Consider the following 22,047-nt stretch of genomic DNA (forward strand, 5'->3'; position numbering starts at 1 on the left):
GCGGGGTCAACTTGCGAGAAGCCGTCTTAAGGGGAAGGTTCTGAGTGGAGAGCCAAACTCTCTGACCGCGACAATATCTAGGACTCTTAGTTCTACGCTTATTAGCAGCCCTCACAGTCTGCGCCCTATAACGGCAAAGTGCAGACCTGACCCTCTTCCAGGTGCGCTCGCAACGTTGGACAAAAGCCTGAGCGGAGGGGACGCTGGACTCGGCAAACTGAGATGAGAACAGCGGAGGCTGGTACCCGAGGCTACTCTGAAAAGGAGATAGCCCGGTCGCAGACGAAGGAAGCGAGTTGTGGGCGTATTCTGCCCAGGGGAGCTGTTCTGACCAAGACGCAGGGTTGCGAAAAGAAAGACTGCGTAAGATGCGACCAATAGTCTGATTGGCCCGTTCTGCTTGACCGTTAGACTGGGGGTGAAAGCCGGAAGAGAGACTGACGGAAGCCCCAATCAAACGGCAAAACTCCCTCCAAAATTGAGACGTGAATTGCGGACCTCTGTCCGAAACGACGTCTGACGGAAGGCCATGAATTCTGAAAACATTCTCGATGACGATTTGTGCCGTCTCTTTAGCAGAAGGAAGCTTAGCAAGGGGAATGAAATGAGCCGCCTTAGAGAACCTATCGACAACCGTAAGAATAACAGTCTTCCCCGCTGACGAAGGCAGTCCGGTGACAAAATCTAAGGCGATGTGAGACCACGGTCGAGAGGGGATAGGAAGCGGCCTGAGACGGCCGGCAGGAGGAGAGTTACCGGACTTAGTCTGCGCGCAGACCGAACAAGCAGCCACGAAACGACGCGTGTCATGCTCCCGGGTGGGCCACCAAAAACGCTGGCGAATGGAAGCAAGCGTACCCCGAACGCCAGGGTGGCCGGCTAACTTGGCAGAGTGAGCCCACTGAAGAACGGCCAGACGAGTAGGAACGGGAACGAAAAGAAGGTTCCTAGGACAAGCGCGCGGCGACGGAGTGTGAGTGAGCGCTTGTTTTACCTGCCTCTCAATTCCCCAGACAGTCAACCCGACAACACGCCCCTCAGGGAGAATCCCCTCGGGGTCAGTGGAGGCTACTGAAGAACTGAAGAGACGAGACAAAGCATCAGGCTTGGTGTTCTTAGAGCCCGGACGATAAGAAATCACGAACTCGAAACGAGCGAAAAACAGCGCCCAACGCGCCTGACGCGCATTAAGTCGTTTGGCAGAACGGATGTACTCAAGGTTCCTATGGTCAGTCCAAACGACAAAAGGAACGGTCGCCCCCTCCAACCACTGTCGCCATTCGCCTAGGGCTAACCGGATGGCGAGCAGTTCGCGGTTACCCACATCATAGTTACGTTCCGACGGCGACAGGCGATGAGAAAAATACGCGCATGGGTGGACCTTGTCGTCAGAGAGGGAGCGCTGAGAAAGAATGGCTCCCACGCCCACCTCTGACGCGTCAACCTCGACAACGAACTGTCTAGAGACGTCAGGTGTAACAAGGATAGGAGCGGATGTAAAACGATTCTTGAGGAGATCAAAAGCTCCCTGGGCGGAAACGGACCACTTAAAACACGTCTTGACAGAAGTAAGGGCTGTGAGAGGAGCGGCCACCTGACCGAAATTACGGATGAAACGACGATAGAAGTTCGCGAAGCCGAGAAAGCGCTGCAGCTCGACGCGTGACTTAGGGACGGGCCAATCAATGACAGCTTGGACCTTAGCGGAATCCATCTTAATGCCTTCAGCGGAAATAACAGAACCGAGAAATGTGACGGAGGAGGCATGAAAAGTGCACTTCTCAGCCTTCACAAAAAGACAATTCTCTAAAAGGCGCTGGAGGACACGTCGAACGTGCTGAACATGAATCTGGAGTGACGGTGAAAAAATCAGGATATCGTCAAGGTAAACGAAAACAAAGATGTTCAGCATGTCTCTCAGGACATCATTGACTAATGCCTGAAAGACAGCTGGAGCGTTAGCGAGGCCGAAAGGAAGGACCCGGTATTCAAAGTGCCCTAACGGAGTGTTAAACGCCGTCTTCCACTCGTCCCCCTCCCTGATGCGCACGAGATGGTAAGCGTTACGAAGGTCCAACTTAGTGAAAAACCTGGCTCCCTGCAGGATCTCAAAGGCTGAAGACATAAGAGGAAGCGGATAACGATTCTTCACTGTTATGTCATTCAGCCCTCGATAATCTATGCAGGGGCGCAGAGACCCGTCCTTCTTCTTGACAAAAAAAAACCCTGCTCCGGCGGGAGAGGAGGAGGGGACTATGGTACCGGCGTCAAGAGCTACAGACAAATAATCTTCGAGAGCCTTACGTTCGGGAGCCGACAGAGAGTATAGTCTACCCCGGGGGGGGGTGGTTCCCGGAAGGAGATCAATACTACAATCATACGACCGGTGTGGAGGAAGAGAGGTGGCCCTGGACCGACTGAACACCGTGCGCAGATAGTGATATTCCTCCGGCACCCCTGTCAAATCACCAGGCTCCTCCTGTGAAGAAGAGACAGAGGAAACAGGAGGGATAGCAGACATTAAACATTTCACATGACAAGAGACGTTCCAGGAGAGGATAGAATTACTAGACCAATTAATGGAAGGATTATGACAAACTAGCCAGGGATGGCCCAAAACAACAGGTGTAAAAGGTGAACGAAAAATCAAAAAAGAAATGGTTTCGCTATGATTACCAGAAACAGTGAGGGTTAAAGGTAGCGTCTCACGCTGAATCCTGGGGAGAGGACTACCATCCAGGGCGAACAAGGCCGTGGACTCCCTTAACTGTCTGAGAGGAATGTCATGTTCCCGAGCCCAGGTCTCGTCCATAAAACAGCCCTCCGCCCCAGAGTCTATTAAGGCACTGCAGGAAGCTGACGAACCGGTCCAGCGTAGATGGACCGACAAGGTAGTGCAGGATCTTGAAGGAGAGACAGGAGTAGTAGCGCTCACCAGTAGCCCTCCGCTTACTGATGAGCTCTGGCTTTTACTGGACATGAAGTGACAAAATGACCAGCAGAACCGCAATAGAGACAGAGGCGGTTGGTGATTCTCCGTTCCCTCTCCTTAGTCGAGATGCGGATACCTCCCAGCTGCATAGGCTCAGCTCCCGAGCCGGCAGAGGAAGATGGTAGTGATGCGGAGAGGGGGGCAACGGAGAACGCGAGCTCCTTTCCACGAGCTCGGTGACGCAGATCAACCCGTCGCTCAATGCGAATAGCGAGTTCAATCAGGGAATCCACGCTGGAAGGGACCTCCCGGGAGAGAATCTCATCCTTTACCTCTGCGCGGAGACCCTCCAGAAAACGAGCGAGCAAAGCCGGCTCGTTCCAGCCACTGGAGGCAGCAAGAGTGCGAAACTCAATAGAGTAGTCTGTTATGGATTGATTACCTTGACATAGGGAAGACAGGGCCCTGGAAGCCTCCTCCCCAAAAACAGATCGATCAAAAACCCGTATCATCTCCTCCTTAAAGTCCTGATACTGGTTAGTACACTCAGCCCTTGCCTCCCAGATTGCCGTGCCCCACTCACGAGCCCGTCCAATAAGGAGAGATATGACGTAGGCGACACGAGCAGTGCTCCTGGAGTAAGTGTTGGGCTGGAGAGAAAACACAATATCACACTGGGTGAGGAACGAGCGGCATTCAGTGGGCTCCCCAGAGTAACACGGCGGGTTATTGATTCTGGGCTCCGGAGATTCGAAAGCCCTGGAAGTGGCCGGTGGATCGAGGCGGAGATGGTGAACCTGTTCTGTGAGGTTGGAGACTTGGGTGGCCAGGGTCTCAACGGCATGTCGAGCAGCAGACACTTCCTGCTCGTGTCTGCCTAGCATCGCTCCCTGGATCCCGACGGCTGAGTGGAGAGGATCCGAAGTCGCTGGGTCCATTCTTGGTCGGATTCTTCTGTTATGGTGAGTGAATGAGGACCCAAAAGCGAACTAACTTAAACAGAGCTTCTTTAATAACCAAACATAGGTAGGCTCAGATAGACCGGCAGATTCCGACAGGACAGGACAAGGTTACAGCAAACATGACGATAGTCTGGCTCAGGCATGAAATACAAACAAGAATCCGACAAGGACAGGAACAGAAACAGAGAGAGATATAGGGACCTAATCAGAGGGAAAAAAGGGAACAGGTGGGGAACGGGGTGAATGGGTAGTTAGAGGAGACAAGGAACAGCTGGGAGAAAGCGGGGGAGAAAAGGTAACCTAACAACGACCAGCAGAGGGAGACAGGGTGAAGGGAAAGGACAGAGACAAGACACAACATGACAGGATCAGACTTTTTGAGATTTATAACTGTGGAAGAAACAACTGTTGTACTCAAAAAATGTCTCAACACCGCCAATCTGTGTGTAACCATTGACATGGTAGGGTCCAATCTTTTTTCCCTTTATTCAAAGCATGTTGAATAAAAATGTTTTTAGCCTGGGACAAGTACTCCAGCCATTGAATGGACCCACTAGAGTATGACTTGAATTGTCGGCAGTAGTTATCAAGTGATAGTATAGCTTTAGATGCTGGAGTTAAAAAGTGTGTACGATAGGTTTTCATGCTTGCCAATGCAATAGTTGTACAACTCCAGGGGTCAATGCCGGCATCTTTGATTACCTCTTCTCTGAATCTGAGGCATCCTTCACACAGGATAACCACATCATTGTCACAGTATAATTCCATCTCTTTATGGAAATCAAAGGTATTATGACGTACTGCCTCATACCAAGTCATGAAACTCTCTCGCTCTTTGTGAGACATTTGATCACACCCGTACATTTCGGGGCTGGGATAATATCCAGCATAATGTAGATTCTCCTCAGATGTGAAGAAATTAGGAAACCAACCACAGACTTTTCAAAGCCCAAGGCCTCTGGCATTTGAGCCAATCTCATGGGTAAGAAACTTAAACGGTTAATGTATTTCTGGTTGAAGGCGGGGTCTACAAAAGACAAGATTTTACTACCTTGCGCTATGACCTTGGGTGCAACGCCTTGTTGTATCAAGGGGTTCAAAAGAAGATAGGAGTCATAGGCTCTAGAATTGTGAGCTTTAAAAGTTACGTTTTTGTACTGGGGTTTTCGGAAATGTTTGAGAAAGTGTAGTGCACAATTTGGACCCTCTGCCGTCCACTTTCCCCCCTTGAAAGTCATGGTAGATACAAAAATAGGCAAATGAACACCTGATTCCTGATTAGACTCAAAGTCATAAAACACATATTTCTCTGAATGTTCATCTTCAGCCAAAGGCTGAATACAGCACTCATCTGCCCCATCTTGAACCAGTTCCATGTCTCTGCTTTTCAAAGCCCCTTTACAGATCACACAGTGTATCATCCCACATATGTGAGGTTGGGGGTTGTCTATTTTAAGGTTGGGGGTTGTCTATTTGAAGGTCGTAATTGCAATGGCATTTTGGACATTTCTTGTTAATGTCACAACTGCTTACAAATTTACAAGCTTTGGGGTGCCATGTTTCAATTTTGTGTTTTTCGTAGCAGTAAGAGGATCGACATGTACGATGACAATCCTCACATGGTGTAGGAGAGGGGTTCTCATTAATATGACTAATTAAGGAGATAATTTGTGGGGGAGGTCCTGTGATAATGGGTGATCATGTGTATGAGTTATACGAGGTGGGGGGTGTTGTGTGGAGGTTGTTGTTGAAGGGGGGGGGGGGGGGGGGGGGGCTCTCATTCATTTGGTTAATTAAGGAGATCAGTTCTGGCGGTATTCTAGAAGTGTCCATGTTACATACGTCTTTTGTCGTTTGTTTGGGCGTTTTTTAATCATGGTGGCATGGTGTTATGCCAGAAGGATAGATTTTTATTGTACTGACGTCTTAGTAAAGCAACCATACCTGTGTGTAGCTGGACCTCTCTGGCTTTTAGAGCCCTGTAAAAGGCTGTGAGAACTTTTCTTGAAGTTCTATATCATGATCAGTATCCTCATTGATGCTATCTTCAATGAGTATTGGCTCTACATCAGAATTGATTGTATCATGCTGTTTAGCCGCATCATACATCAACACATCATCCTCATCATAGCTCAACCCTTCCTCAGCACCATCATTGAATGCAGCATTGAATGTATCAACCTGTTAAGATGTTTTACTCTGTATGGCATCAGCATCCTCTTCCTCCTCTTCCTCTTGGTGTATTGGGTCTTCTATGTGTGTATAGGCCTGGGTGAAGTCTGAAAGAAGAATATATACAAAATAGCTTATTAAAAATTAAATATATATACATTATATTAAATAACCAATAATGTTAATAAAAGAGAAAAAGCTTATTTTTTCTTTTAAACAGTACATTTAAAATATAATAACACATCACCTAAGTCCTTGTTTCTGTATCTCACTGTCAGGCCTTGGTTTTTAGTTAAATTACCTTTAGTTGTTTGATGGCTGTTTTTCTGAGGAATCCTAGATGCGTTTCCTATCCCGATGTCCTCTTGATGCATGATTCGTATAGGTATCGTCGGAGTCTGAAAAAAAAAACATTATTTGAAATTGTTTAAACTTTATGATAAGCGATCAATCTATTACCTAGGCCCAAAGTTCCTAGGCCGTCATTGAAAATAAGAATTAGTTCTTAACTGACTTGCCTAGTTAAATAAAAGTTTAAAAAAATAAATAATAATAATAATGTAATGTTTGGTCGTGTAACTGAACATCCACTAGGTGGTGCCATTGGTCCACTCTTGAGTATAGCATAGCTATGAGTGTGTTCACAGAACACATGCAAATTAAGTTTCAATGGTCACATACACAGTGTTAGCAGATGTTAATTTTATAGCTTATAGTTCCAACAGTGTAGTAATATCTAACAAGTAATATCTACCACTTCCCCAAAACTACCTAATACACACAAAATTGAACAATTCCTCACAAACTACATAACACACACACACAAATCTAAAAAGGCTGAATGAGAATATGTACATACATACATGGATGAACGGTGGCCGAGCGGCATAGGCATAGGCATGGTGCAATAGATGGTATAAAATACACTACATGAGATACAACATTATTAAAGGGTCATTAATTTAAAGTGTCATTGTTGAAAGTGACTAGTGATCCATTTATTAAAGTGTCCTCTGATTGGATCTCAGTGTTGGCAAAAGCCTCTCTGAGTTAGTGGGGGCTATTTAACCGCCTGATAAACATGTTTTATCCAAAACATTTTGGGATAAACACCTACGTAGACACTGGGTTTTATCCTAAACATGTTGGCCCTGTAGACCCTAGTCCATTCTCGTTTAACAAATAAATAAAACATGTATCAATAACCCATCCTCTCATTTATATATACAGTGCCTTGCGAAAGTATTCGGCCCCCTTGAACTTTGCGACCTTTTGCCACATTTCAGGCTTCAAACATAAAGATATAAAACTGTATTTTTTTGTGAAGAATCAACAACAAGTGGGACACAATCATGAAGTGGAACGACATTTATTGGATATTTCAAACTTTTTTAACAAATCAAAAACTGAAAAATTGGGCGTGCAAAATTATTCAGCCCCTTTACTTTCAGTGCAGCAAACTCTCTCCAGAAGTTCAGTGAGGATCTCTGAATGATCTAATGTTGACCTAAATGACTAATGATGATAAATACAATCCACCTGTGTGTAATCAAGTCTCCGTATAAATGCACCTGCACTGTGATAGTCTCAGAGGTCCGTTAAAAGCGCAGAGAGCATCATGAAGAACAAGGAACACACCAGGCAGGTCCGAGATACTGTTGTGAAGAAGTTTAAAGCCGGATTTGGATACAAAAAGATTTCCCAAGCTTTAAACATCCCAAGGAGCACTGTGCAAGCGATAATATTGAAATGGAATGAGTAGACTGCAATTTGACCCCAAGAATCACAAACAGATATAAGATTTGAACAAAACATAATAATTTCAAACCGTGCTTACAGTTGAAGTCGGAGGTTTACATACACCTTAGCCAAATACATTTAAACTCAGTTTTTCACAATTCCCGACATTTAATCCTGATGTCTTGAGATGTTGCTTCAATATATCCACATCATTTCCACGCATGATGCCATCTATGTTGTGAAGTGCACCCTCCTGCAGCAAAGCACCCCCACAACATGATGCTGCCACCCCCGTGCTTCATGGTTAGGATGGTGTTCTTTGGCTTGCAAGCCTCCCCATTTTTCCTCCAAACATAACGATGGTCATTATGGCCAAACAGTTCTATTTTTGTTTCATCAGACCAGAGTACGATCTTTGTCCCCATGTGCAGCTGCAAACTGTAGTCTGGTTTTTTCATGGCGGTTTTGCTGAGCGGAATTTCAGGTTATGTCGTCGATATAGGACTTGTTTAACTGTGGATATAGATACTTTTGTACCTGTTTCCTCCAGCATCTTCACAAGGTCCTTTGCTGTTGTTCTGGGATTGATTTGCACTTTTCACACCAAAGTACGATAATCTCTAGGAGACAGAACGCGTCTCCTTCCTGAGCGGTATGATCGCTGTGTGGTCCCATGGTGTTTATACTTGCGTAGTATTGTTTGTATATTCTTGTTCTGAGAAATAAAGGCTATTCCATGCGAGAAATTGCCAAGAAACTGAAAATCTCGTACAACGCTGTGTACTACTCCCTTCACAGAACAGCACAAACTGGCGCTAACCAGAAAAGAAAGGGGAGTGGGAGGCCCCGGTGCACAACTGAGCAAGAGAACAAGTACATTTGAGTGTGTAGCTTGAGAAACACATATCTCACAAGTACTCAACTGGCAGCTTCATTAAATAGTACCCGCAAAACACCAATCTCAAAGTCAACAGTGAAGAGTCCGGGATGCTGGCCTTCTAGGCAGAGTTGCAAAGAAAAAGCGATATCTAGCCAATAAAAAGAAAATATTAAGATGGGCAAAAGAACACTAGACACTGGACAGAGGAACTCTGCCTCGGCGGCCAGCATCCCGGAGTTAAGTACTTAAGTGCTCTAAAACCACGCTTGTGAAAAACAAAATGCCTCCAGCTATCCATCACTTCTGTAAATAAAAACACAGAATATCCAATGCATTCATGAATTAAATAGCTTTAGCTTACATGACGTGGTTCATCTGATGATGGTGCACATGGGCCTTTTTATATAATGAATATGAAATCGGAGGGCAGTAATGATTAAATATTAAAGCATTAGACCTCTCACTCAAGGTATCAGTCATAAAAAAATGTATACTTAAATCCGAACTAGTTGGAGATAAGAGTACATGGTCATAAAGGCTAGATCATTTTTCAAGCTGTTGAAACATTCATAGATGACCAATAGGGTCAAATAATAATCAGTGGTTGTAGAGGATGCAACTGGTCAGCACCTCAGGAGTAAATGTCATTTGGCTTTTCATAGCCGAGCATTCAGAGGTCAAGACAGCAAGTGCGTGTGTGTGAGAGAGAGAGAGAGAGAATCGAAACACACACACACAGTAACGCGTGTTAATGAGTTCGGAGAGACGATCTGTTAGTTTAACAGCCCGGGTTGGTCGTGGAGCCGGGGAAGTGCAACTAAAATGTAGCTGAGATGTACTGCACAGTAAGTTGAAATAAACATCTGCATTTTTAAAGTCATTTTTTATCGTTATTTTATTAACGAAAGCAAAAAGATGTTGATGAACAGACACTGTGTAAAACTTTGTGGAGTATCGAATACTTTGCAAGTGGGAAGGATTTTCATGCGACCACGGGTAAAACCTTACTGATGATCAATGTATTTGTTGCATTGTTGTATCGTCAGTTTCTTGTTGGTAGGCTTGGCAGAGTTACGGATGAATTTTTCACAATAAAGTAGGCTAACGAAGGCAACCAATTGTTGCTTACTGGAACACCCAAAGTCATCCAATTGTTATAATGGGGCGGCAGGGTAGCCTAGTGGTTAGAGCGTTGGACTAGTAAAATAAGAATGTGTTCTTAACTGACTTGCCTAGTTAAAATAAAGGTAAATATATATATATATATATATATATATATTAATAATAATAGGAAGTGGAAGAAACACTGTATGTGTAGGGTTAGTTGGTGGTGCATTTTTTTTCCTTTCCATTTAAGTTTTTGTATCACAAAATGTAACGTGAGTGACCACACACTACCGCACAGTAGGTGGCGGCATGTACAAACAAAATGAATGAACGCCATGATACAAAATAAGAAAAAGAAGACGAAGAAACAGAAGAAAGATATTGCCAAAGATGTTTTATAAGTAACCCAAGATAGACAAAAGCCTGTTGTAGCTAAAACAAGCAATGAGGTGGCAGAGCCAAGAACGAGCTAGCGAGATCTTATTGGCGCGCTCTAGCATGTATTTGCATATTTCCGTTAGGGAAAGCCTATTATGTGAAGTGCGCCGTGTGCAATACCTCAATTCGCCCTTGCGTTCCTTCTAAAGAAAGCAAAAGGCAAAGTCTACAACACTTAGTCCACTCTGTTCGTAACAGATTATAGTTTTGAAAACAGAAAACTGTATTGAGATCAACTGTTTCATCGATGACAAAATTAGAGGAATATCGGCCAAAATCCATCTCGCTCCATCTTCTCCCACTGTCGTCCACTGGGCTTCCTATCATCACCATATTTGTTAGTGAGTGGAAACGCCCAGATGCTTCACATTTATACATCCGTTAAAATATCTGGCTCATTGTTCTATCTGTTATATTACTGCTTGGCTGGGGAAGTGCCACCGTGTCCAACAGAGGTGAACGTTACAGTAGTTTGTGTTGTGACAGTGGTTGTGAGATAGAGTCCGCTGTGCGTTTTATTGTTTGCATTTATTTTCCTTCAAGGATCATTATATGAAAACTCCAATCTGGATCGCAGCGCTAACAACAGGAAGAAGATAGAGGAATTCTCTAGGTCTTCTCGTGACAAACTGGTCCAGTCGAAGAACAAAATGTTCTCCAAATTTACATCGATTCTACAGCACGCAGTCGAGGCGGTGAGTTTTCATTTATGTGGAAGATGTCAAACCTCTGGAAGAAAGGTTCAATCGAGGTCGGGGACAATTGGGCCTAACTGGATGTTCTATTGAAGTTAACCACGTAACTGTTAGCGGATGCCAGCTAGCTTTGCCAGATGTGATCGTAGGTGCTGCTAACGCTAACAGTAGAGGTGTCCAACAAAGCCTAACTAGCTAACGTTAGTTGGCTAGCTAAAACTTTCGCTCTGGTTTCCAGGCTTGTTTCACTTCATATTAAGCAATGTGATTTAAATAATTAGCTAAAGCTGTTAGCTACACTGCCCTGATTATGGCCGGGCTAGCTAACGTTAGCAAGCTAATGTTTACATCTCTGCAATCTGTAAAAAAAGAAAAAGCTTGAAATGGGTATGGTCTAATTGAGTCAACACCACAGAAAACAAATCTAAGTTTAGCTTTCCTAACTAACTACGTTAGCCCAAAGGTCGGCATATAAGTTATTTTTGTCTGTTTGTCTGAAATCTGCTTTGTATACCCCTCTGACTTTTTGACGTTACCACACGGGGTTCCCGTCAAGCGAGAAAGGCTAATTGATTGTTGTGATGTACATGCGAGTCTAGTTAGTCGGCTGCTGAACGTTTTCATCTGCTTTCAAACGTTAGCAAGGGTTGGATATCTGGTAGATTTCTCCACACCCTTGTTGATAAGATGACTTGTCGTTGTTGCGCAAACGAGATTGACTGTACTATATATATATATATATATACACACACACACACTGTTATAAGACACTACATTTGGGGGCTACAAGAAGTAGGCCGACATGTCCAATGTGCAGAGAGTGAAAAGATCTGCTCAAGCAGATGACAAGTTTGTGCGTCTTGCCTGGTCAAGAGAGTCTGGTTGCTTTACACACAGACTGGCAGCAGGCCTGTAGTAAAGATTGCTAAACTAATTAATCAGACACTGGTCAATCAGACAAAACTGTGTGATTAACAGGGTTTTGATTTGATTTCTGTTCCAGCTTGCACCTTCACTGCCCTTGCAGGAGGACTTTGTGTATCACTGGAAAGCCATCACACATTACTACATAGAGACATCAGGTAAGACCAATAAACAACACTTAATAGACATCAAGTACGAGTTTCAAATCACTGTAAACAGACATGGAGTAGAGATATGTTATCAATGATGTGTTACCTGTAACCACAATGTGATTCGAAAGCAATATTTGTTTGTTTATTTCTTCTGTGTCAGATGACAAAGCACCTGTGACAGACACCAACATCCCGTCCCATCTGGAGCAGATGCTGGACATCCTGACGCAGGAGGAGTCAGAGAGAGAGTCTGGAGAGACTGGGCCCTGCATGGAGTACCTGCTGCACCACAAGATCCTAGAGACCCTCTTCACCCTGGGCAAGGCCGACGTAAGGGGAACAATGCCATTTTCACACTATCATGCCAACTCAAACCACACTGAACTGGCGCTGACATTTTTTTTTTTTCACATTGTCCTTTTCAGCATCTTTAGTGGATGTGTAACCAGGCGAGCACAGTACAGCAAGACTTTGCTCAGTAGTGAGAAAAAAGTAAAAGACTTCACTGCACTCTGTTGGATAGTTAGCCTATACCAAATCATGTTAGAAAGACCAGATCAAGTATGACAAGTACCATGGTGTTTCTTAATCTATTGGGGTTGTTTTGTCTCCATCAGTGTCCTCCGGGAATGAAGCAGCAGGTTCTGAGTTTTTACACCAAGCTGCTAGGACGCATTCACCAGCCTCTTTTGCCCCACATCAATGTCCATAGACCTGTACAGGTGAGATCCAATACGTTTTAATTTGTAGATATGGATGGTTTTAACACGTGGATGTGTTTACTATGTAGATGTCATTTGTACACTGTTTCAGTGTGAAGTAGTGTGTCTCTCTGGTTGACTCCTCAGAAACTCATCCGTCTGTGTGGAGAGATCCTGGCTGCTCCCACGGAGAACGAGGAGATCCAGTTCCTCTGCATTGTCTGTGCCAAACTAAAGCAGGACCCCTACCTCGTTAACTTCTTCCTGGAGGTAAGTATGATGTCCATAAGATTCTACCATAAGAGGCAGCAGGGTTGTCTTCATTGGGCACCAAATGCTCTGAAATGGATTCAAATAGAAAGGTACTTACTATCTGCACTTATCCAAAAAAACAAAATTTGGCTTATTTTTTTCATGTTGCAAAACGTTTTGTTAGTGTACCCTAATGAAAACGAGTCAGGACATTTCAGTAAGGAGACTTGAGAGACGGCTGAACTGACGTCACACAGTTTGAATCCTTCAATAGTTTTTTTTCCCCCTTGCATCTCCTGGTTCACAGAATAAAGTGAAGAGGCCTGACCCAAAGAGGCCTGGTGTAGAGGGGGTTAGGGAGGACTTGGCTTCACCAGACACAGGTCAGCCCCAGGCAGAGGGACAGGCAGCTGAATCACCTGAGGAGCCCAAGTCTGCTGCTGCCCAGTCCAACAACAACAACTACAACATAGTCACGTCTCTCCTCAACCTCACCAAGAGTCCGGTCAGTACCTCCTCATACCACAGATCTGAGACCAGGTTACTCATACCACACTGATGATTGATATAGTCTGTTTTGATTTGAGGTTGCAGTGGGAATAGGCTTAGTGGTGTTTTTAATGTAGCTTGAACTGTGTTGTTTGAGTAGCATCTATTTTCATGCTTTCCTCTCTCTCTGTCTTTCAGGATGGCAGGATAGTGGTGAAGGCATGCGAGGGCCTCATGCTGCTGGTCAGTCTGCCTGAGCCGGCCGCGGCCAAGTGTCTGACGGAGAACACTGAGCTCTGTGAACTCTTGACTGACAGACTGTCAGCATTCTACAAGGCTCTCCCCATGTCCATGGATCCCCTGGACATTGAGACAGTGGAGTCTGTCAACTGGGGGTGAGGCTTTGCTGTCCACTCCTCATGCTACCTCTGCTTTGTCAGAGAGACAGTACCTTCAGAAAGTATGCACACCCCTTGGATTTTCCTAATTTTGTTGTTACAGCCTGAATTTAAAATTGATTCAATTTAGATTTTGTGTCACTGGCCTATACACAATATCCCATAATGTCAATGTGGAATTATATTTTTTAGAAAGGTTTACAAATTCATAAAAAAAATGTAAAAGCTGAATATACTTGAGTCAATGAGTATTCACCCCTTTGTTATGGCAAGCCTAAATAAGTTCTGGAGTAAAGTCACATAATAAGTTGCATGGACACACTCTGTGTGCATTAAGTGTTTAACATACATTTTGAATGACTACCTCATTTAGGTTCCACACGCAATTATCTGTAAGGTCCCTCAGTCAAAGATGGTACAAATAAAAATAAAAGCAGACATTTAATATCTCTTTGAGCATGGTAAAGTTATAAATTCTGCTTTGGATGGTACACCCAGTCAGCCCAAAGATACAGTCGTCCTTCCTAACTCAGTTGCCGAAGAGGAAGGAAACCGCTCAGGGATTTCACAATGAGGCCAATGTTGACTTTTTAAAACAGTTAGAGTTTAATGGCTGTTGTAGAACTGAGCATGAATCAACTAACCTAAATGACAGAGTGAAAAGAAGGATGCCTGTACAGAATACAAATATTCCAAAACAAGCATCCTGTTTGCAATAACGTTCTTAATACAAAGTGTTATGTTTGGGGAAAATCCAACACATCACTGAGTACCACCTGGTTATCTGCTTTCCAACAGACACGAGAAGACATTCACCTTTCAGCAGAACAATAACCTAAAACAAAAGGCCAAATATACACTGGAGTTGCTTACCAAGACAACGTTTTAGTGTTCCTGTGTGGCCTAATTGCATTTTTAACTTAAATTGGCCTGAAAATTCATGGTAAGACTTCAAGATTGCTGTCTAGCAATGATCAACAACCAACTTGACAGAGCTTGAAGAATTTTAAAAAGAATGTGCAAATATTGTACAATCCAGGTGTGCAACATTCTTACACTTACTCAGAAAGACTCAAAGCAGTAATCGCTGCCAAAGGTGATTATAACGTGTGTGATACTATTATCAATGAGATATTTCTCTTTAATTTTCAATAAATTAGCAAATATGTTTAAAAACATGTTTTCTCTTTGTCATTATGGGGCATTGTGTGTAGATGGTTGAGGGGGGAAATATATTGAATCTATTTTGAATTCAGGCTGTAACACAACAAACTGTGGAATAAGTCCAGGGATATGAATACTTTCTGAAGGCACTGTAATGCTACATATAGTGTGTCTGTCCAAGATAGATTAGGGCACATAGACTACTTTTGAACAGAGCCTCATGGGCTCTGGTCAAAATTATTGCACTATATGGGTGCGTTTGGGACACATCTGCAGCATACCCCCTCTCTAAATTAGTATCAGTGCCAAGGGAAAATTGTAGGGAAGTGCATCTTTCCCTTTCAAGACGATTCGATATGTATACATGGGTTCCGATGCAATACAGGAACGATACATTTTAGTTTGAAACTATTCGGCTTGATTAGAGAAAGAATCAATGCGATACGATTCGATGTACTAACATTTGTTGAGGCCCACTGTCATGCCACTCATCCGCTGCCATCACCTCATGTTTCAGCATGATAATGCACAGTCCCAAGTTCCAAGGATCTGTACACAATTCCTAAAAGCTGAAAATGTCCCAGTTCTTCCTTGGCCTACATACTCAACAGACATGTCACCCGTTGAGCATGTTTGGGATGCTCTGGATCGAAGTGTACGACAGCGTGTTCCAGTTCCAGACAATTTCCAGCAACTTCACACAACCATTGAAGAGGAGTGGGACATTCCACTTGCCACAATCAACAGCCTGATCAACTTAATGCGAAGAAGACATGTCACGCTGCATGAGGCAAATGCCCAGCATGTGAAATCAATAGGGCCTAATTTATTTATTTCAATTAACTGATTTCCTTATGAACTGTAACTCAGTAAAATCTTTGAAATTGTTGCGTTTATATTTTTGTTCAGTATAAATTCCAATATGCTGCTGATGGAGCTCATGAGCTGGTCCTCTGTGTATGTCCGTGTAACAAAAATAACATTAGGAACACCTTCCTAATATTGACTTGCCCTCAGAACATCCTCAATTTGTTGGGGCATGGACTCTACAAGGTGTCGAAAGCGTTCCACAGGGATGCTGCCCCATGTTGACGTCAATGCTTCCCAAAGTTGTCAAGTTGGCTTGATGTCCTTTGGGTGGTGGACCATTCTGGATACACACGGGAAATGGTTAAGTGTGAAAAACCCAGCCGCATTGCAGTTCTTGACACACTCAAACTGGTGCGCCTGTCACCTACTACCATACCTTGTTCAAAGGCGTTGTCTTGCCCATTCTTCCTCTGAATGACACACAACTATAGAATGAATATGCATCTTGATTAATTAAGAATCGGCATCAGAAAAGTATAATATCTAATTGTGTCTGTTGCAGACTGGATGTGTATAACATGAAGGATGATGCTGCCATCTTCACTGGGAAGCGAGCACTCATCTCCTTCCTATCTTGGCTCGATTACTGCGACCAGCTCATCAAAGAGGCTCAGAAGGTAATGAGCAACACCACTGACTCACCATCGGCTGGAAGATTCTTTAAATAGTACACCGACTTGTTAGAATTTAATTCAGCAAAAACATAAGATAATACAATTAGCTATATATACAAGACTCACATTACATACATCTAAAGTTTTTATATCAAAGTGACTTTGTAGTAATGAAACATTTCTTGGGTCTTGTACCCTAAGACGGCGGCTGCAGTGTTGGCTAAAGCAGTGAGAGAGAGGTTCTTTGTGGCGGTCATGGAGCCCCAGCTGATGCAGACGTAAGTCCCTATTCAGAGGAACAATCATAGGTGCCTCTCTTTGTTTTGAATGTGTATGTATGTCTGCCCCTGACTAGATCCATTGACAATGAAAGATTGCAATGTAATTTTGCTGTGTCAGTGGATGACGGTGTTCCTTCTGTCCCCCTTTTAGGTCGGAGGTGGGCATCCTGACCTCCACGGCGTTGCTTAACAGGATCATCCGCCAGGTGACCTCGGAGGCCTTGCTGCAGGACATGGTCTACTTCCTCCTAGGGGAGGAGAAAGGACCAGAGACCCTAGCCAGCATTGCCCAAAACCCCCTCCGACACAGACTCATAGAGCACTGTGACCACCTGTCAGATGAGGTGACCACCCATATTCATGCATAATATACTGTCATCTACACCTTGATGCACACACTCTGCCTCTGGTGGTTGGGTTTGACATGGGGACAAATATACTGCATTTTTCCAAGGTGATGCTACGGAAGTAGAGAAGACTGTTTGATCTCCTATTCAAATCAATGCCCCAACGTGTTATATTTTAGTGCGAAAGTTGCTCCTTCATGGAACTCTCTGTCAGCGAAGTCTTTTGTCCGGGCACCCGCCAGCCTGGGCCTGCTCTCTCACCACATTGGCTGAGAAACATCAGGCTGGTGGTTTTGGCAGGAAAACTCAGTTTAACCTGGGTAAAAACAGTTGTAAACCTAGTTGATAACCTAGCCTTATCATAGTGATATTTCCTATGCTCTGCATTCTCTGCCTTCCTTTTAGACAGAATAAATAAAACCAGGTTGGGTGAATAATTTGGAAAATGTAATCCATAAGCCTACTAATACATCAATTAATGAATGTAAAACATGCACATATTCAATTTAAGAAACAGAGAAACTGAAAGAAAATATACTGCTCAAAAAAATAAAGTGAACACTAAAATAACACATCCTAGATCTGAATGAATTAAATATTCTTATTAAATACTTTTTTTCTTTACATAGTTGAATGTGCTGACAACAAAATCACACATTATCAATGGAAATCAAATTTATCAACCCATGGAGATCTGGATTTGGAGTCATACTCAAAATTAAAGTGGAAAACCACACTACAGGCTGATCCAACTTTGATGTAATGTCCTTAAAACAAGTCAAAAGGAGGCTCAGTAGTGTGTGTGGCCTCCACGTGCCTGTGTGACCTCCCTACAACACCTGGGCATGCTCCTGATGAGGTGGCGGATGGTCTCCTGAGGGATCTCCTCCCAGACCTGGACTAAAGCATCCGCCAACGCCTGGACAGTCTGTGGTGCAACGTGGCGTTGGTGGATGGAGCGAGACATGATGTCCCAGATGTGCTCAATTGGATTCAGGTCTGGGGAACGGGCGTGCCAGTCCATAGCATCAATGCCTTCCTCTTGCAGGAACTGCTGACACTCCAGCCACATGAGGTGTAGCATTGTCTTGCATTAGGAGGAACCCAGGGCCAACTGCACCAGCATGTGGTCTCACAAGGTGTCTGAGGATCTCATCTCGGTACCTAATGGCAGTCAGGCTACCTCTGGCGAGCACATGGAGGGGCTGTGCGGCCCCCCAAAGAAATGCCACCCCACACCATGACTGACCCACCGCCAAACCGGTCATGCTGGAGGATGTTGCAGGCAGCAGAACGTTCTCCACGGTGTCTCCAGACTCTGACACGTCTGTCACATGTGCTCAGTGTGAACCTGCTTTCATCTGTGAAGAGCACAGGGCGCCAGTGGCGAATTTGCCAATCTTGGTGTTCTCTGGCAAATGCCAAACGTCCTGCACGGTGTTGGGCTGTAAGCACAACCCCCACCTGTGGACGTCGGGCCCTCATACCACCCTCATGGAGTCTGTATCTGACTGTTTGAGCAGACATGCACATTTGTGGCCTGCTGGAGGTCATTTTGCAGGGCTCTGACAGTGCTCCTCCTGCTCCTCCTTGCACAAAGGCGGAGGTAGCGGTCCTGCTGCTGGGTTGTTGCCCTCCTACGGCCTCCTCCACGTCTCCCGATGTACTGGCCTGTCTCCTGGTAGCGCCTCCATGCTCTGGACACTACGCCGACCGCCAGCATTCAAAAGTGACCAAAACATCAGCCAGGAAGCATAGGAACTGAAAGTGGTCTGTGGTCACCACCTGCAAAACCACTCCTTTATTGGGGGTGTCTTGCTAATTGCCTATAATTTCAACCTGTTGTCTATTCCATTTGCACAACAGCATGTGAAATTTATTGTCAATCAGTGTTGCTTCCTAAGTGGACAGTTTGATTTCACAGAAGTGTGATTGACTTGGAGTTACATTGTGTTGTTTAAGTGTTCCCTTTATTTTTTTGAGCAGTGTATATTTCAACCTTGTAAAAATTATTTTTCTTTCAATTTGCACAGGTAGGAAGGTGTCCAGGCTGATAGACCATTAGGCTAGGTGTGAATGTTCTGAAGCTTAATTCTAATCCATCACGAATACAACAGAAACCCATCGAGCCCTTATGAGCCGTCAGCGGGACAAAAGTATTGCTCAGTCTATGAGATGGTTCGCTAATAATGGCAGCACCATTTTATCAAATGTTCATGTTGATATTTTACAGTTTTCATGGGCATACAAATCCAAAACGTTATATGCGATTGCAAAATTGAATGCTTTAACCAAAAGAGTCACTTGCCTTGCATGGTTCTCAATATGCATAGGCTAATATGGCTTCTTGTTGACTGCACATTGGGTATCCAGCTGTTTAGTCAGGCATAGGGTAGTTTTCAATCATCAGCTGATCCAATAAATATTTTTTTGAATAACAGTCAAGTACTAGCTTGATATTCTGGTTGAAACAGGAATTGTGGGTGATTTATTTTTTTTCAGGAAAGAACTGGAAAATATTTTCCACTTGCTGGAGCTGGACCATGTTTTAGACTCACAATTAGTGCCAGCATGCTGCTGTGGACAGTGCCAATGATAATCACAAAAGCCAGCTAGCTGTCTACACAGTAAAAATAATATATAGGATTGTGAGTTTGGTGAATTTTCACTCAACTTTGAATTTTAGATTGAGTAAACATACAATTCAACTTGAGATTTTATTCTACCTTATTTGCATATTTCCCAGTGTGCCTTGCCTTGAATGAATTGTAGTTACCACCCATGACTGTTTTTGTTAGCGACAGATACATGTTTGTTCTATTCAATGGCTTTCAGGCCTGTAGCCTTCACTAAATGTGTCTAATAATTTGTAAAGAATCAAGTGCTTTTCATTATACATGCATAAAATAGAAAAACAAAAATTAAGAAATACACTGAGTATACAGAACATTAGGAAGACCTGCTCTTTCCATGACATAGACTGACGATCCCTTATTGATATCTGTTACATCTACTTCTATCAGTGTAGATGAAGGGGAGGAGACGGGTTAAAGAAAATTGAGACATGGATTGTATATGTATGCAATTTAGAGGGTGAATGGGCAAGACAAAATATTGAACTGCCTTTGAATTGGGTATTGTAGCAGGTGCCAGGCGCACCAGTTTGTGTCAAGAACAGCAACGCTGCTGGGTTTTTAATGCTCAACAGTTTCCCATGTGTAACAAGTATGGTCCACCACCCAAAGGACATGCAGCCAACTTTACACAACTGTAGGAAGCATTGAAGATCCTACATCTGTACTGCACTCAATGCCAAAGCGCTAACCCCAGTCTAAACGCATGTGTCACACGAATGGGCATTACAAGATGTCCAAATTGTCATGAATAAGTTAAGTGCGCTGTCCCTGTATTTTGATGTGTTACCATGACAACTGGCCTTAGACATTGTATCATCATCAGGATAACATGGCCTAAATGCTTTGCCATTATATTTCTCTTCTCATAAAGACCTCATTGGATTAGTGCCATACCAATCCACATAGCTGCGGGAGGTAGGAGTGCTGGGGGTGCTCCAGCACCCAATATAGCCATCTGCATGGTCCGATGCCATTTACGGCTTTATAGGTGAGGCAGAGAATTTTATAGTCAATTCTGTGAGAAATAGGTAGCCAACAGCAAGGATGGGGTTGATGTGGGCAGACTTTTTTTTTTGTGTGTGTCAGAATCCTTGCATCACTGAGTTTGGATGAGCTGTAGTTTATGAATTGAATTTGCAGGCAGGCCCCAAAGTACTCTTCCCATAATCAATTCTGGAGAAAATGAGCTTTTCTGCTTCAGATGTGGTGAGAGAGAGTCTTAGGCGGGAGATGTTCTTCAGATGAAAGAAATACGTTTTACAAATGTGACTAATGTGGTCATTGAAGGAGAGTGCAGGGTCGAATTTCACACCCAAATTAATGATGACTGACGAGAAGGGGATGATGTGGCCATTTATGACAGGGCAGATGCTGCAGGAGTTGATCTGCTAGGGGGTGCCTATCAGCATTGCTTCTGTCTTGCTGCTGTTGAGTTGTAGGAAGCTGTTCCGCCTCCAAGATTTTACCTCTTCCAGTCAGTTGGACAATGTTAACAGAGCAGATGTTGTGTCAGGCTTTGTTTTAATGGACACCTTTGTGTCATCTGCGTAGCAGTGGAATCGGACACTTGTCTGAAGATCTGGCCAACTGGGAACATGTAGGAAGAGGATAGGTCCTAACACTGACCCTTGTGGGTCACTGCAAGGGTCTTGCCTCTCCGAGGGTAATGTACTGCTTGCGGTTAGAGAGGTAGGAAAGTGATCCAGTTTAGGGTGGTCTCACAGATGCCAGTGTGCTCTCTGAGGTGCGATCTACTGTATCAAAAGCCGCACTGAGGTACAGAAGAATCAAGATGGTGGGGGATTCTGTATCTGCAGCCATAAGGATGTCATTGACAACCTTCACCAGGGCTGTCTCAGTACTGTGCATGGGCCTAAAGTCAGACTGAAGCACCTCCATAAAGATGGATAGCACTGAGGTGTGACTGAAGCTGAGATGCCAATATCTTCTCCAGGACTTTACATAAAAATGGGAGGTTGGAAATGGGCCTGTAGTTTGAGAGGTCTTGGTCAAGGGATGATTTCTTGAGGGGTGATGCGATTTTGAACAGCATGCCCAGTGTGGAATGACTTGTTGAACAGGTTGGTTACAAACTGGATGAGAGCAGCTGATCATGTTTTGAACAGTGATGTTGAAATAGGGTCGAGGGTGCCACTGGTAGTTTAGGTGATTTTGAACACAACAGCAGGTGAGACTAGAGCAAAGTCACTTAGATATGGGTGGTGGGCTTGGAGCCAGTGTGTGGTTGAGGTTGGAGGATACAATGTTCTGTCGGATGGTGTTGATTTTAGCC

At 44.0% G+C, this 22,047-nt stretch overlaps 1 protein-coding gene across 2 annotated transcripts in view; it reads left to right on the forward strand.

Moving 5' to 3' along the window:
• The first annotated feature begins 10,274 nt into the window (after window positions 1-10,274).
• fam160b1 (family with sequence similarity 160 member B1) overlaps window positions 10,275-22,047 on the forward strand; it is a 29,830-nt gene continuing 18,057 nt past the window's right edge. The window contains exons 1-11 of one of the 2 annotated variants that reach the window (XM_036980882.1): window positions 10,275-10,572; window positions 10,775-10,926; window positions 11,930-12,008; window positions 12,163-12,332; window positions 12,620-12,724; window positions 12,851-12,973; window positions 13,263-13,460; window positions 13,643-13,839; window positions 16,379-16,493; window positions 16,692-16,768; window positions 16,923-17,115. In XM_036980882.1, coding sequence (XP_036836777.1) covers window positions 10,479-10,572; window positions 10,775-10,926; window positions 11,930-12,008; window positions 12,163-12,332; window positions 12,620-12,724; window positions 12,851-12,973; window positions 13,263-13,460; window positions 13,643-13,839; window positions 16,379-16,493; window positions 16,692-16,768; window positions 16,923-17,115 — 1,503 coding nt within the window. In that variant the 5' untranslated portion in view covers window positions 10,275-10,478. The other variant, XM_036980886.1, reaches the window with a different exon arrangement.

Source organism: Oncorhynchus mykiss, chromosome 1 (assembly GCF_013265735.2).
Source record: "Oncorhynchus mykiss isolate Arlee chromosome 1, USDA_OmykA_1.1, whole genome shotgun sequence".
Lineage (NCBI taxonomy): Eukaryota > Metazoa > Chordata > Actinopteri > Salmoniformes > Salmonidae > Oncorhynchus > Oncorhynchus mykiss.